We start from the raw sequence: 17,916 nt of genomic DNA, 5'->3' as shown, positions 1-17,916 counted from the left end.
CCTCCACAATTTGTTGATACAACTGATGGTACAATTTAATGATACAGCATTGTCAAAATATACCTAAGTTTCCTACTCAGAAACTCTTGGTGTGGCTTAATTTACTGCTTTTGGGTTGTAAAAGTTTGACATTTACTATTTTAATGTTGTTAAGTATGATGAATTGCTGGATCATGTCTCCCTGTAAACAGAATTCTTTAAGGGTGGTAAGTCCAATTGTTTTATTCAAATTCAAGATGTGGCTTGAGATGCGCTACATAGAGTGTGCACCACAAATTTTTTTGGTGCGAAAGCATTTTTGAGACTTCTTAATATGGGGTTGGCTGTGAATGCTGCTTTTCCAACTTGGCCAAATTTTAATGGCTATATATATATATATATATATATATATATATATATATATATATATATATATATATATATATATATATATATATATATATATATATATATAGCCATTAAATTTTGACTTCAGATTTTAACATATCAAAGTTATGCAGTACAACAGCGTAACAAAATTAATAAAATTATTTTGCGAAGTTTTAAAATCAGTTTTTGTTTGTGTTTGTAAGCTGAATTTTAAAAAGTTAAAGAAAAATTTGCAAAAATTTCAAAATTTATTTTTTTATTTTTTTGTACTTTTATTTAGACCAAATTGTGTAAATGTTCTTGTTACTAATACCCATCTTGTTCAAAGTATTTCTAAATGCCTTCTGTTTAAGCTAGGAAATTTCTTTCCAATTGAAAATGTCTACTCCGCCAGTAAACCAGGTATGATGATATTCTTTTACCTAAAATAACATTTTTATATATACATTTTTTTTAAATATATTTAACTCTGACATTTACGGTTGATGAGGCTATTATTTTTTAATTCCTCTTGTTATTTGTTATAAATATAGAAAAAGTTTATTTATAATATTATATATATATAAATATATGTAAAATATATTTAATTTCTTAAACTTTTTTTTTTTAATTTCTTTTTTTTTTGATGATAATAGTTATTGCATCATTCTTTAAGATTTTATATATATAGATGTAGTTATGTTTTTATAAATAAATTTTATAACTACATACTAAAATTACATACTTAATACATAACATATAAAATGAAATTTAGCATGTTTTAAAAATTTTTCTTTTAAATATCTAAGTTTGTTTTTTATTAAAAATTTACCTTGTAGCAAATATGCAATCAATTGCAGTTGATTGTATTTAGTTGAAGCAGGGAGCTATTAAAATGTATCCAAGCAACCACTGTTTAAGCTAGGAGAGTTAAACCGCTGTTTAAGCTGGCACTTATTAAAATGTAAAGAATTAAAAAGTAAGAAAATTATTGACAGAAGTCTTAAATAAGTGTAAATTGTATTATTCAGGAAAACATGAAGACAGGGTAGAGAGTTCTGAATAAAATAAACTAAATGAATAAAAATTGAAGCATAAGTAAAAAGTAATAGCGCGCAACTTTGCTAAGTGTAATACAAAATTGTTTTTTGGTCAATGAAACAAGAGCTAAAAGTTTGCTTAACCATGGCAACCATTGTAGTATTTTTTGAAAAGAAAAAGATATCAAACTTGGCAGCTAGGACAGGTCTAACAACATTTTGGACCCTGCCTGAAAGGAAAAGAGTATTATTAGTTATACAAGTACTGATAAGAGATTTTCATACAAGTACTGATAAGAATTATTATGCAAGTACTGATAAGAGATTTATAAAGTTAGAGAATGGAATCAGCAGTAATAGAAAAGCAATCTGTTTGTATGGATTTTTCAGAAGAGTGCGATCATTAAGTTCAAGAGATGAATTAGAGGATTTTGAAAATAGTTCTTCTTTATTAATAGGAGAGATAATAATAACAGACTCAATTATGAATGATGGAATATTAGACATGCCTTTGTTAACTTCTTTAATATCATAAAGAGTTTCCAAAAGAACCTAGATTTAAGATAAAATATGAGATTTATTGGTCTGAAAATAATGGAGTTTAGTGTTAATACTTTTTTAGTTTCTTGCAATCATAAAATAATGCCTGTGTTCTCAAGGGAGTTGTTCTTGTGAATAAAATGATAACAATTAGAAATTGCAGTTGCGCAAAAAAAACTATGGGTATATTGAGGTTTGTCTTTAAATTGATGTTTAGGAGTAGAAGCGTCCATGCCTCTCTGTATCCAGGAGAAGTTCCATCTATTTGTTTCCACTATAATTTGCTAAAGCATGCATGTGACTTTTTGTTTTCACTATAATGTGCTAAAGCACGCATGTGACTGTTTGGGTCTTTATGAATTAAAGTATAACAGCCATCAACACTGAGAACTCAAGATGAAACAGTCCAATTTAAATTATGTTTTACAAAGAGCAAGTAGGTCTGATAAAATTTGCAAGATATAAGGTTCTATTATGAAAAATAACTGAAAAATTATTAAAAAATTAATTTTTTATCCATATAACTGTGAAAGGTTATAGAATCTTTGTAAAAAATAGACAATTCCATGGTAATGATGTTTTTTTATGCTTTATATATTTTTTAAAAAATTAGTGCTGCAAGAGGATGTAAAAGTCACCTAATTGACCTGAAAAAGATTTAAAATTTTTTTAGGCAAAGAGGCTTGCTTTCAACGTATTCAAACTAGGTTTGGAACTAAATGCACTTATGTTGTTATAGGCAGTGGAAGAGATGAAGAAATTGCCAGTAAACAGGTATTCTTTTTTGCTGATTTATAGCTTTTATTTCAAAAATATTCTTCTGTAATATTTATATTATAAGGCTGAGAAGACCAATACTGTCATGGAGGCTACTGTCCTCTCTTAACTCTTTAACTCCAAAATACAAACCTTGACAAATGAGGTTGCTGCGCAGAAAAACAAGTTAAGCGCGACACTACCAGGATGTGATGGGAATCGAACTTGGAACTTCTCATTTATGATGCGAACACTCTACCACTAATAAATTACTATTAACTCTACTGTAATATATTAATTACTGTGATTATATTTATTGATTTTAATTGATGTAAGAAAATATTGAATTTTTTCTGGAATAAAAATATTTATTTTTTTTGATTAAAAAATCTTCTGCTTTTAAATTTTCTACTCTACAATGTGGACCAAAGAGACGCCCAAGTTTCATGTTTCATAGCACTCTTTTAAACATAAGAGTATTTATTCTGTAGGTTTAGAAAAGTGATTTTTTTGAATCTATACAAAAAACTAAAGATCAAAACATTTTTGCAAAAGTAAAGTCTGAGTGAGGTTCTAGAGGGTCTTAGAACCATTTAAGAGCTTGGAAGTCATTACTAAAAAAATATACTTTTAATTTTCATTAGTAGTAAATTAGTTACATAAAATTTTTTAACATTTATAATCAGGCTCTCAAAAAAATTGAAAAATTGAAAAATTATGTAATTTAAAAAAACAAACTCAAAAATATAAATAACATCAATAATGGTATACTTAAAAATATCAGTAAATATGGTTGAAATTAAGATTATTTGAAATTATGATTTAAATAACTTGACTACTGAGTTGTAGTTTTTTGTAAACATTTAAAAAAATATAGTTATTATATATTATATTATACTATAATATACATAATACATATATATATATATATATATATATATATATATATATATATATATATATATATATATATATATATATATATATATATATATATATATATATATATCAGTGGTGTATATTATACTATAATATACATATTATATATATATATATATATATATATATATATATATATATTTATATATATATATATATATCAGTGGTGTATATTATACTATAATATACATATTTTATATATATATATATATATATATATATATATATATATATATATATATATATATCAGTGGTGTACACTGGATTTTTAGATGTTTGAATTTTGAAACTTACAGGTATTGTGCAAACTCCAAACTTTTGTATGTTTATGTTTATATCAAAAAATAATATTTTGGAAAGAATTAGGGTGATTAGAGCTTGGGAACAAAAAAACCCTAATTTTTGGGCCCACCCAGCCCGTAACGCGGGAGCAAGAAGTTTATAAAATATTTTCTTTACTATATTTATCTAAATTGATATTTATCAACAAATTTCAAGTTTCATGCAATAATCTCTTAGTGTTCAGTTTTTATGCCCCTGTAATGTTTACAGCCCCCTCAAATTGAGGGGGGTTAAAACTTTATATAGTAATAGTTTTTGAAAAATAAGAGATTATTGCATAAAATTTGAAATTTGTTGATGAATATAAATTTAGATCAAAATAGTAAAGAAAATATTTTATAAACCTGTTGCTCCCACGTTATTGGCTCGTTGGGCCCAAAAATTAGGGTTTTTTTGTTCCCAAGCTTCAATCCCACCAATCTACTATAGCATATTTATGTGAGCATTTGCTCGCTTTTTTTGCTTATCTAAATTTATATGGCTTTTTAGAAAAAGAAGAAAACAAAGAATAATAAATGAAAAGATTGCTGCCCCATCCTAAACCCTCAGTTGATGTAGCAGCACTCCACTGCGATTCAAGCTATTTGTCAGGCGATGTATGTACTAAAGTCCCCGGCAGCAGGCTGCTTCAGTATGATGTCATACTGCTCACCTAAATCAGCAGTATGTATATATATATATATATATATATATATATATATATATATATATATATATATATATATATATATATATATATATATATATATATATATATATGCTTATTAAACGAAAATAAGTTTCTCCTAAAAAACTATAAAAATAAATGAGTTCAAATAATATTTACATTAACTACCTTTTTTAAAAAAACATTTAAAAAAAATAGCATAAGTAATCATTTCTAAAGAATTCTTTTTATAATAGTGTCAGCAAATTCCACAAATGTGTGAAAATTTACAGTAGTTAAGACATTTGGAACTTCCTGTAATTTAATTTTTGGTATAAATTGAAGTTTTATTAATTTGATCATCCATTTCTGATGAATCTTTGTTGATGAAACACAGTGTTAAATGAAAAAAATTTTTGTTAAGTGATTTTCTACTACTAATATAATTGCTCTGTTCTTTTAAGAACATTGAGCACTCTATTGTGTAGAATACTTTTTAAAGTTGTTTAAATATATATATATATATATATATATATATATATATATATATATATATATATATATATATATATATATATATAGATTGTTGCATTTGGGAGTATGGAAGGTAAAAAATAATTCTTTGGTCAACAAATAGGTCACTTTTAATTACTTTTGACTTTCGTCCAACATTTTTGTGTTGTCAGAAAGTTAAAACCATTAATTTAATTACAAATTAATCGTTTTTTAAAAAAACCTGCAAAAACGCAAATTTAATTGACCATTATGTTTTTAAAAACATTCTGAATGTTTTTAATAATATAAACATTATTTTATTTAGTTAAATGTTTTTATTTTGTTTTTTTTAATAAAATGTTTTTACTTTTATTTTTTTACTGTAAATCATGCACGGAGTGTTGCTACATCGACTATCTTATAGCCTGACTCGCAACAAAGTGCTGCTACACATAGACTGATAAATAGCCTGAATCGCAATGGAGTGCTGCTACATCGACTTGCAAGTAGCCTGACTCGCAACGGAGTGTTGCTACATCGACTATCTTATAGCCTGACTCGCAAGGGTGCTGCATCGACTGAGGGTTTGATTGGGGCAGGCAGTCTATCAAGTAATAAAAAAAAAAAACTCTAGTTTTGCATTTTAATTTTTACTTTTTGTCAACAAAATATGCAAAAACTTTCTGACAACCAGTTAGGGCTATATATATATATATATATATATATATATATATATATATATATATATATATATATATATATATATATATATATATATATATATATATATATATATAACCCTTGGACTTAGGAAAATTGATATCAGCAATAATTTGCCGACCTCAATCTTTTATAGGTCAGCATCAGGTTGACAAAATAAAATTTGATACAAAGGTCTTACCATAAACCATTTGAGGTCAGCAAAATATTGTTGACCTCAAATGGTTTATGGTATTTATATATATCTATATATATATATATATATATATATATATATATATATATATATATATATATATATATATATATATATATATATATATATATATATATATATATATATAGATTGTTGCATTTGGGAGTATGGAAGGTAAAAAATAATTCTTTGGTCAACAAATAGGTCACTTTTAATTACTTTTGACTTTCGTCCAACATTTTTGTGTTGTCAGAAAGTTAAAACCATTAATTTAATTACAAATTAATCGTTTTTTAAAAAAACCTGCAAAAACGCAAATTTAATTGACCATTATGTTTTTAAAAACATTCTGAATGTTTTTAATAATATAAACATTATATTATGTAGTTAAATGTTTTTATTTTGTTTTTTTTAATAAAATGTTTTTACTTTTATTTTTTTACTGTAAATCATGCACGGAGTGTTGCTACATCGACTATCTTATAGCCTGACTCGCAACAAAGTGCTGCTACACATAGACTGATAAATAGCCTGAATCGCAATGGAGTGCTGCTACATCGACTTGCAAGTAGCCTGACTCGCAACGGAGTGTTGCTACATCGACTATCTTATAGCCTGACTCGCAAGGGTGCTGCATCGACTGAGGGTTTGATTGGGGCAGGCAGTCTATCAAGTAATAAAAAAAAAAAACTCTAGTTTTGCATTTTAATTTTTACTTTTTGTCAACAAAATATGCAAAAACTTTCTGACAACCAGTTAGGGCTATATATATATATATATATATATATATATATATATATATATATATAACCCTTGGACTTAGGAAAATTGATATCAGCAATAATTTGCCGACCTCAATCTTTTAGAGGTCAGCATCAGGTTGACAAAATAAAATTTGATACAAAGGTCTTACCATAAACCATTTGAGGTCAGCAAAATATTGTTGACCTCAAATGGTTTATGGTATTTATATATATCTATACGTATATATATATATATATATATATATATATATATTTATTATATATATATATATATATATATATATACATATTTATTTTATATATATATATGCATTATATATATTATATATATATACTATATTATACTTTATATATATATGCATTTATATATATATGCATATTTATATATATATATATATATATATATATATATATATATGTATTTATATATATCTATACGTATATATATATATATATATATATATATATATATATATATATATATATATATATATATATATTTATTATATATATATATATATACATATTTATTTTATATATGTATATATGCATTATATATATTATATATATATACTATATTATATTTTATATATATATGCATTGTATATATATATGTATATGCATTGTATATATATGTATATACTATATATATATGTATATATTATATATCTATATATATTTATTATATACATTATCTATATTATATATTTATTATATATATTATATATTACACAGGTCAACAAAAAAATTTTTTTTTTCTGGCGCCGAGCAAACAATTTGTTGTGTCAACCTGGGTCTCAAAAGAAGCGTATTTTCATAGAGATTTTAAAAATGTTATTCATTTGTAATAAAAATAAGTATTTTGTGTATTTCTGGTGAATAACATTCTTTTGACTTTTTTTTAAGAGTCTTTAGCATTTTTTATATAATTTTTTTGTCAATAAATTTTAAGGAAAAATATTTATGTTTTCTAAAATCTCTATGAAAATACGCTTCTTTTGAGACCCAGGTTGACATACTTTTGAATAACTTTTTTTTCGACAATATTAGGGACTTTACCCTAAATACTTAAGATTTGAACCTAAATATCTTTACAACTTGACCTGATGGTAAAAAAAGAGTTACATATTTGAAATCAAAATGAGAAATGCTATACAAAAGCAAATTGTTTGCTCGGCACCAGAAAAAAATTTTTTTTTGTTGACCTGTGTTATATATATGTACATATATTATATATATATATATTTATTGTATTATATTATAATATATATAACATATAATAATACATAATTTTTTTTTTTTTTTTGATACAAAGAGTTAAAAAAAACAAAACAAGAGCTGTAACAGCTGTTTTTACTGCTTTTCATTATTTTCTGAATTTTTTGTAAATAATAGTGTTGTTACGACTATTAAATAATTTGATTGTCAACTAAATCAACTGAAATATTTTCTAAAGTCGACTAAAATTGGCTGATACATTTTTGTGATCAAATAAGTTGACTAAAAGTAAATTCAGTTGAAGTATTGAAATAATTTATCTTTTTGAAATAAATTGTAATAAAAATAATAAAGTAATTTATATTTACTCTCTATTTTTTAATATCGTATCATTCAAATAATAGCAGAGCAAAACAATATGAGAAAAAGGGCCACCTTGACAATGAAATAATCTCTTCCCAGACCCCAATGATTTAGTGACTGCCTTAAATACTTGCTATATATTAAAAAAGTCATTACAATCATATTTACAAAGTGATTGTGTAGATTAATGACATTTAAATTTTGGAGCTTCTCAACTTAATTTTGACCCGGGGCCGCCAGCCAGCTTGAAGCGGCCCTGTATGAAAGTATTTATAAAAACCACAAGCATTGACAAAATTTAAAAAAATTAATGATATACATAATTGAAAGTTTAATTAGGTATAAATAATGCTAAGATGCTATGAATTAGAAATAACTTAAAGAGAATAAACAAAAAACTAGGTAATAGTTATAATAGTACATACTATTGTTATTAAATGAACAAACAAAAAGGTTGAAAAATTAAATCGAATGCAAAGATATAAAGGTTTTAAGATTTTTACTCGATGAAATTGATTTTTAGTTGATTAGTAGGAAGTCCATAGTCAATTTAATCAATTATTCAATTTTTCAAAGTTGACTAATTTTGACTTTTGACAAGTTGACTTTTAGTCAATTTAGTCAAAGTCAATAACAACACTAGTAAATAGCTTTTAATACAAACATTTTTATTTCTTATAACAAAATTTCAAAAGCACTAGTGCTTCAAGTAACTTATTGGAGAGATTTAATTTTGGAGCAAAAATAATTGCATTCCAAAATTACACATTTTTGCACTACTTTTGCATATTTTCTGGTCGTTTACTCGTGTTCTTCAAAAGTATGAATTCTGATTTGAGCCACTTAAAGTCTGATTTCCAAAATGCATCAACTCACGGTGAACTGACAGTTCTTCAGCATACTAACAGTCAACAGCTTATTCATATTATCTTGTAGCGAAAGATATTTAATTTCATTGTTATTAGCTGGCTCAAGAGCTGCTTTACTTACACCACTGACTCCAAAAAGATAGCAGGCTAAGTTTTCTGCAAAAAGTAGCATAACTTTTGATGGAATTACTGCTAGATTTTTATGAGACTTCATAATAACTTCATAATATCCTCGTTTATTTGCTCATCTGCATGAATTTTCAAATTTTCTATGAGCTTGTTACTTATTTTGCTGTTCAAATCAAAAAGATTATTGAACATGAGTTGTAATATTTTTTTTCAACATTCACTTTTTTTTTTTAAACATCTTCGCTTCCAACAAGGCTGCAAGCAGCCACTAATTAAAGTTGGGAGTTACTGAAAGAGAAAAGATGAAGATTGTAGAGCAAGATAACGATTGACGGACGACTTAAAAGATTGCAAATTATATGAATCAGGAAAGCAAGATGAAGGAAGCGAATTCCAAAGAACTGATGTTCGAGGAAAAAAACTAGACGAATAAGCGTTTTTGGAGCACTTAGGAACAGTCACAGAAAAAGGATGACACTTAATTGAAAGAGGAGTAAAACGAGAATGAATTTTAGTAGATGGCACAAGAGGCGCTAGCTCTTTAGAGCAGTACCCATTATAGTATTTGTAGAAAAGAGAAAGAGAAGCAACATTACGACGATGTGATAATGGTTGGAGGTTGGCTGCAAGAGCAGGTCCAACTCTGTTTACAATGCATTTTTGCACCTTGTCTAAAAGAGAAAGAGCATCATTAGAAGATCCGCCCCAGAGATGGCAACAGTATTCCATACAATGCTGGATTTGAGATTTATAGAGATAGAGAATAGAATCCGAAGTAAGAAAGTGACGAGCTGGATAAAGAGATGCAACCTTAATTTTGCAACTGATTTGATATATGGTTTCCAAGAAAGATTGGAAGTAAGAGTTAATCCTAGAAGATGAAGAGTAAGTGACTCATCGAGTACATCACCATTCATAAATATAGGAAGATCTAAATTATTGCGATAACGATTGGCTGAAAAAAATTGAGTTTTATCTGAATTAAAGTTCACCAGCCACTGTGAGCCCCATGTTGTAGCAGAAGTGAGATCCTTTTCAAGCTCAAATACCCCCTCCAAGCAATCAGAGGGAGTTGGCTTCTTATCACGACAAGAATAAATGGTAGTATCATCAGCAAACAATGCCACCTTAGATGTGAGAATATCTGGAAGATCTTTAATGTAAATTAAAAAGAGTTTAGGGCCAAGGATAGAACCTTGAGGAACCCCTGAAGTTACAGAATAAGAAGAAGAGTGTTGTCCATGGAGAACAACTTTTATGCTACGATTGGAAAGGAAGGATTCAATGATCTTAAAGATGTTGCCAGATACACCATAAGAAGAAAGCTTATGGAGAAGACCAGCATGCCATACTTTATCAAACGTTTTTGAAATGTCAAGAGCGATGGCCTTAACCTCTCCACCTTCATCTAATGCACGATAAAACCTGTCAGTTATTACTGTTAGCAAATCAGCTGTAGAACGAGAAGATCGAAATCCATATTGATGGTCAGAAAATTATTAGATTCAAGATGAGAAATTAAGTGTTTGTTAATTAAAGATTCAAAAACCTTGCTAATGATAGGAAGAAGACTTATGGGACGGTAGTTAGACAAATCAGATCGCTCTCCAGAATTTTTGAAAATAGGAATAACAGATGCCACTTTCCAGCAGGCTGGAAAACAAGACTCTGATAAGCACTTGTTGATTAGTTTTGAGAGTATAGATGACAGCTCCGGAGAACACTTCTGCAAGACAATAACAGGTATGTTGTCCAAGCCACAAGATATAGAAGAGTCTAGGCAGGAAATCATCTTAGATACAGGTGCTGGAGTGATATGAATGTCAAGCAATGGATCAACCTGTTTGTTGGCATTATCAGGTAGAACGCAACTAGTGGAATCAAGAGATGATATTGATGAAAAGTTTTTAGCAAACAATTCGGCTTTGTCTTTAGGTGAGGTGACAAAGTCTGAACCATACAAGAGAGGTGGAATTATAGATTTGCCCTTATTATTGATATTATTAAAGATTCTCCAGAAGTCACGAGAGCCTAACTTTTGAGAGGAGATACGAGATTTCATGACCTGAGAATAGCGGGTTATGGCGTTAGACAAAACCTTTTTACAATTGTTTCTAGCAGTAATAAACAGACGTCTGTTTTCTGAAGAATTGTTTTGCTGATAAATATGGAAGTAACGGTTTCGATTGGCAATCGCAGCAGCACAGTGTGAAGAAAACAATGGAGGAGAGTGAGGCTTGACCTGGAATCGTCGACAGGGAATGAAAGATTCCATGCCAGCCTGAATCCACGAAGTTATGTAAGAAGCACATTTGTCGACAGGAAGACAAAAGGTTTCTACCCAAGGGCCATCACGAAGAAAATCACGGAAAGAATCCCAGTCAGCTTTACTGTAGTTGTAAGAGGTTCGATAATAGGGGGATTCAGGTGATGAAGAAGAATGAGATATTAGTTTTAGAGAGATCAAACTGCGATCAGAAGAACCTAAAGGTGATTGTGGAGAAACTGAGCACTGACTAGGATCAGAAACAAGACATAAGTCGAGTAGAGAAGGTAGATGATTTGGGTTGTCAGAAAAGCAAGTTGGAAAGTTGACTATTTGAGTTAGGGATTGAGAAAGGCAAAAGTTGTGGGCTTTAATGCCTGCAGAGTCACTGACACTAGAGCCAAGCCATTCAGAGTGGTGAGCATTAAAGTCACCGACAACAACTATATTAGCTGATGGATAAAGAGAGAGGGCTTGGTCAATATGATCAGAAATAACGTCAAAAAGAGTGCAGTCTTGAGATGAAGGAGAGCAATATAGAACAAAGAGAAAGGCAATCGAGTGAAGTGGTGCTAAACGGAAGCACATGAAAGAATAGTTTGTGGGTTCAAACCTAGTTTCACGACAAATGGGTGAATTCTTACGAATGTAAATGCCCAGGCCAAGCATGTGACTATTGGAGTCTTTACGAATTAGAGGCAGATAACCATCAACACTAAGATCACAAAATGAGACAGCTGAACTCAAATTAGTCTCACAAAGAGCAAATAGGTCTGGTGAACTTTGCAAGAGATAAGACTCAACAGAAAGAAAGTTACTTCGAAGACCACGAATATTAGTGAATGATAGGTTTAGAGAACTTGATGATGATGATGGTTTTTTGTGTTTTATAGTTTTTGGTACTTTATTCATTTTTAAATTAGATTGAAGAACTTGACTCAAAGCATAGATAGTACTCAGAACACCGTTTAATAGCTCAAGCAATTGCCTCATTACTACTAATAAACCCTAAGCCGTAACAAAGGGCTCTAAATGTGGCCTCCGCAATGCACACCAAAAGTGCAAACAGGGACACCATCCATGTGCAACATGGCACTGTTAATACTTTGATATTTTTCAGCTGTTGATGGAATCAGCCTCTCTGAGAGCTACCACAGAGTTCGGGAAACCTGACTACCAGCCGGCCTCAGAACCATAAAACTGAGTTTTAGAGCTGTACCCTCATTAGGAGATAATAGAACGAGTTGTCTAGTCATAAAAACAGAGACACAAGCAAAACCCATGCATTGAGTCAAGAAGATCCAGCATTCAACATCCTAAACTGGAAACAATGTATTAAAAATACATCTGCGCCAGCCTAATCGATGAAGAAGGGGTGCGAGGCTGGTCAACAGATAGAATCTGTTTACCCCTTAAGTCTTTGCCTAGGAGGCCTTCTACAAGACAGTAGCCGGGTGCATTTAGCATTTGCCCAAGATGAGTATTTTTATCGAGACACCATCTCTAGCCTTTACTCAACCAAGAGCCCCAAGGCAGGGGGTGTTTTAAATCGGAGTTGCTATCTCCTAGCCTTTGTCTAAAAAGGCGTATCCTACAAGGCAGCAGGACATGAAGCAGATTGTACTGGGTTACATGTTACCAGTAGCAGGGTAACCTGATCTGACTGGAACCAGTCTGGAATGGAACCTGATCTGACTGGTCAGAATGGAACCTGATCTGACTGGTTACCAGTAGCAGGATAACCTGATCTGACGCCGATTAAGTCTAGCATTAAGTCTTTACAAAAGCTCCATAGCTTTGAAAAGTACTTAAAAGCAGAAAAGTTTAATATTTCTGTTTTATCAAATGTTGTGAATTCCATTTAGGTTTTGTAAGTTGTCCATCTTGATTAGTGACTCAATCATAGAATTTCATCAAGTTTTTTACATCAAGATGAAGCTCTATCTCTTGGTCAATTTTGTGCTTTATTTTGCTTAGAAAGACACTGTTGCAGACCATGGATTTCTTCATGAATTTTACAAGTTTATGCCAAAACCATTTAAATTCCATTCCATTACCTCAACTAGTCAGGAGTGAGGATCAGTCACGGAGTCGGGAGTCAGAACATAGGCTGAGAATATTAACAAGACTCGTGTGAGTGTTGCTTTCTCATCTTCTTATTTTCTCCTCACTACTTTGAAGATTCAAATCAAAAAACTTATTACAGTAGTGTATTAATCAATATTGCTGCGCTGGTATATTCATTGATGCTGTATTTTACTTTATTTTTAGGTTTATCTTGCATGCTGGCAGTCATTATGTTTCTCTTTTCATTGTAATTATCTTGAACAAATTTTATTACATTGCAATTTGTTGTTGGAAGGTTGTATTTATTTTGAGATATTGATTTTTTTAAGAGCAATCAATATTTCTATTGATTACTCTTAAAGATATTTCATCTATTGCGAGATCTGTAATAATTTCTTTAAGACTTTTTTAGTATAGAAAATCTATAGTATCTCTTTTCACTTTCTGGCTTTTCCTCTGAAAGTTTATTTTGAGCAGTTTTTTTGACATCAGTTGCCTGAAGACTTTATAATTTTATTACACCGCCTGCTTTGTGACATAGTTCCTTTGTAAGTGTATTTTTGCGTTTTGTAGTGTTTTCTCATACTGCCAACATGGCTAAAAACAATAACTATTTAATAATGTCAAAAGATCTATTTAATCTAATACTTTACTTACTGTTTCAATTAATAAAACTTCAAATGAGTTTTTTTATTTAAAGTTGTGCTTGAATAAACATTCAAAACAACTTACTACACAGTAAAAATTAATTTTCAGTAAATATATATATATGCAGTGCGAATAAAAGCAAAATGTTCTAAAAGTGAAAATATCTCTTTATATACTTTTTCCCTAATTATGTGTAAAACTTAATTTAAAATTAGTTGTTTAATAATAAATAGTTTTATTCATGAGAATAAAAACTAAAAATGATTACAAAGTGCTTGGAGTTGGTTACTATAGTAACTATAGAATGTTACAATTAATGTTACAATATAGCAAAATATATAAAGTAAAACTACAATGTATGTTGTGATATAACAAAGAATATAAGAAAAAACTACAATGAAAGTTACAATATAACAAAGAATAAAAGTTAAAACTACTTTGAATTTTTAAATCAATAGGGTAATGGAAATGTTATTAAATTTAAATGCTTTTAGAAAATATTAAAATTGTGTTTAATAGTTTAAAATGACACTTTTCAGATTTTTAGGGTAAAAAAATTTAATTATTTTTTAATTACTTAACTTAGAGTCGAGAGCGCATTGAAAATTTAAGATACTGGTGGTAGATATTTTTTAGATGCCCTCCTCCATACTAAAGTTTAGAAAAACAAAAATTGTTAATGCTTATAAGATATTTAGTTAAATTCTTTTCAATAATTATTGTTTTTAGTTATTATTTATTATTAACTATTACTATATTATTGCTTATTATTGATTATTAAAATATGTTTTTTTAATTCTTTATATATTTAATTTTAAAAGTTAGGATTTCCCTTTTGGCGCATAAGCAACCATTCAGATCTGATCAACCTTCAACATGCTTTGGAATTATGCCATTTATGATATTTTTAAAATGATATGTTATGATATTTTTAAAATGGTATGCATGTTTTTTGTTTTCAAACATCATTACTTATGAATTCTTTGTAGTTTTTATACTTTTTTGCTACAAATCAAAAAAAATTTATGTGCAATTTATCTAATCATTTTATTTCGACAATTAGGTGCAGGGATGTGGAGTCCCTAAAGGATGGATGTGAAGGATGTAAAGTCTCTAAAGGGGCTTTTGGCTTTAAGTATCTATTTTTTCTGATTTCTGGTATACAAGAGCTTTAAAAGTGTTAAGTGACTTAATTAGTTTTTGTTGCATAATCTGCAACAAAAAAGAAGTTTGTGAGATTTTTGAGCTTGTAGGTTCCAAAAGCCAGCAAAAAGTAATCATTTTGTGACTTTTAAATCTGGAGACTTTTCTGGGACTCTGCATCCCTGATTTGATGATGTATGGTGGGTATGATGCAGTAGTGTGATGGTATGTTAGATGCAGTTCTCCACAATAGCTTTTAACAGAACATAAAACTTTATTTCTAAATCGAGCATTTTTTTTGATGAAGGCAAGCAATAGCTGTAGTCTTCTTATTTCTATCTGTCACTTTATTTCATTTTTTTAAAAATACTAATACTCATAATAAATATTAATGAGTTTTAAGTCATAACAAAGTTATTAAAGTAGTTTTAAGTTTTAACTAGGCCATTAATATAGTTGTAAGTCACAACAAGGTCATTAAAATAGTTGTTAGTCATAACGAGGTCGTTAAAATTTTTTTAAATTGTTATCACTTTTACAGGTAACACAAGAAACATCAGTTTTTAAATAACCAAAGCCACCAGTGGATGTGGAAACACATTAACAGTACTTCTCATTTACCTGAATAGAATAAAAAAATTCCTTTCATAGAAAAACAGCACGCATAAAAAAAAACTGTGAAGTTGCCACTGACAAGATTCACTCTATTTTAAATGCAACTAATTGCATTTTTTGTGTTGCATAAATTGTTTAATTTTTTGGAGATGTCTGATTGCAATATTTTGCTTTCGCAGAGATGTTGTGGATTTAAAAGTTGTTGTAAAGATGTTTTAAGTTTTAACATTTACAAAATGTACATAACATCAACAAAAAAAAACAGTGGTCACTCAGACTAATATTACCAAAAATAATTTGTTCATCTGAAACTAAAGTAGTATGTTTGGCAAGTCCCTCCGGTAGACACACACACACACACACACACACACACACACAAAGTTTTGGTATAAATATAAAGTTTACAAGTAAGTTTACATATAAAACATGTTAAACCATTTATTAGAAAGGTTTTGATGATTTTTTTTTTCTTTAGTTGTTTTATCAACCTGTTTATTAATCAACTTGTGAATTAACTTATCAATTGATAATGGTGGTAACTGATGATGGTGGTAACTAATGATGGTGGTAACTGATGATGGTGTAGTCAACGTATAAATCATCAAACTATTAATGGTGCCTACTGTTGATTATTTAGTATTATCAGTTAGAGTATTATGTGAATTGTTCATTTTTTTATTAAGCACATTATTTGACATCTTTATGCTCAATTTTGAAAAAAGTTTTTAATACTGTCAACAATGACAGCGTTGTACATTAATCCTGATTTTAATAGTTTTATAAAAAAGGTTTCATAAACTGATATAAATGTGTATATTTATTTAAGTATTACAAAAATATTAATGTATTAGTTTTCAAATATATATTGTGTATGTATTTATGTATGTATGTGTATGTATGTATGTATGTATGTATGTATGTATGTATGTATGTATGTATGTATGTATGTATGTATGTATGTATGTATGTATGTATATATATATATATATATATATATGTATATATATATATATATATATATATATATATATACATATATATATATATATATATATATTTATATATATATATATATATATATATATATATATATATATATATATATATATATATATATATATATATATATATATATATATATATATATAGAATTATTTTTTAGTATTAACTCGTTTTTCAAATACACAGTTGATAACTTTTTTTATTAAAAATATTTATCAAAACCTTAGTGACAAAGATCTGATTTGAACACAACACTGGATTTAAAAATTAAAACCTTAAACATTTACAGGAATCCAATTATTAAAAAAACTTTTTAGGAATAGGTCAACCTGGTATTCAAAAAAGATGAGTTGTATAAAAATTTCGAAAAGCATAATTATTTTGTAAAAGACCTATTAAAAAAAAAAGTTATCAATAATAAATTTGTAAAAATGCACTTTTTTATTTTTAAAATCAATAGTTTTTACAAAATAATATTTAAAATAAATTTTTTTATACAAAACAATTATTATTTTTGAAATTCTTTTATATTTTAAAATTTTTTGGAAATTATTTTGAAATTTTTTGATATTTTTTGCTTCTTTTGAGTATCAGGTTGACCTACTTTTAAAGAACCTTTTTTACATATGTATAAGGAACCCTTTAAATGTTCAAATATCTTGGAGCACCTTTAAAAATATTCTTTGTTCAAATTTATTTTATTATATAGAATATATTTAGGGCTCAGGCAAGATAATTTTTGAAAGTTGCTGTTTTTGGATGCACCCTTATATATATATATATATATATATATATATATATATATATATA

The 17,916-nt window shown here is 28.1% G+C and overlaps 1 protein-coding gene across 2 annotated transcripts in view; it reads left to right on the top strand.

Moving 5' to 3' along the window:
* Window positions 1-16,912, top strand: part of LOC100206344 (eyes absent homolog 2) — a 31,195-nt gene extending 14,283 nt beyond the window's left edge. Inside the window, exons 12-15 of one of the 2 annotated variants that reach the window (XM_065813741.1) lie at window positions 650-771; window positions 2,602-2,702; window positions 15,168-15,285; window positions 16,580-16,912. In XM_065813741.1, the coding sequence (XP_065669813.1) occupies window positions 650-771; window positions 2,602-2,702; window positions 15,168-15,248 (304 nt within the window). In that variant the 3' untranslated portion in view covers window positions 15,249-15,285; window positions 16,580-16,912. The remainder of the gene's footprint in view (window positions 1-649; window positions 772-2,601; window positions 2,703-15,167; window positions 15,286-16,579) is intronic. The other variant, XM_065813742.1, reaches the window with a different exon arrangement.
* The last annotated feature ends 1,004 nt before the right edge of the window (window positions 16,913-17,916 follow it).

This window comes from Hydra vulgaris, chromosome 12 (genome assembly GCF_038396675.1).
Source record: "Hydra vulgaris chromosome 12, alternate assembly HydraT2T_AEP".
In the NCBI taxonomy this organism is placed as follows: Eukaryota; Metazoa; Cnidaria; class Hydrozoa; order Anthoathecata; family Hydridae; genus Hydra; species Hydra vulgaris.
Note: the sequence above shows the minus strand (reverse complement) of the source record. Positions and strands in the feature narration are given on the sequence as shown.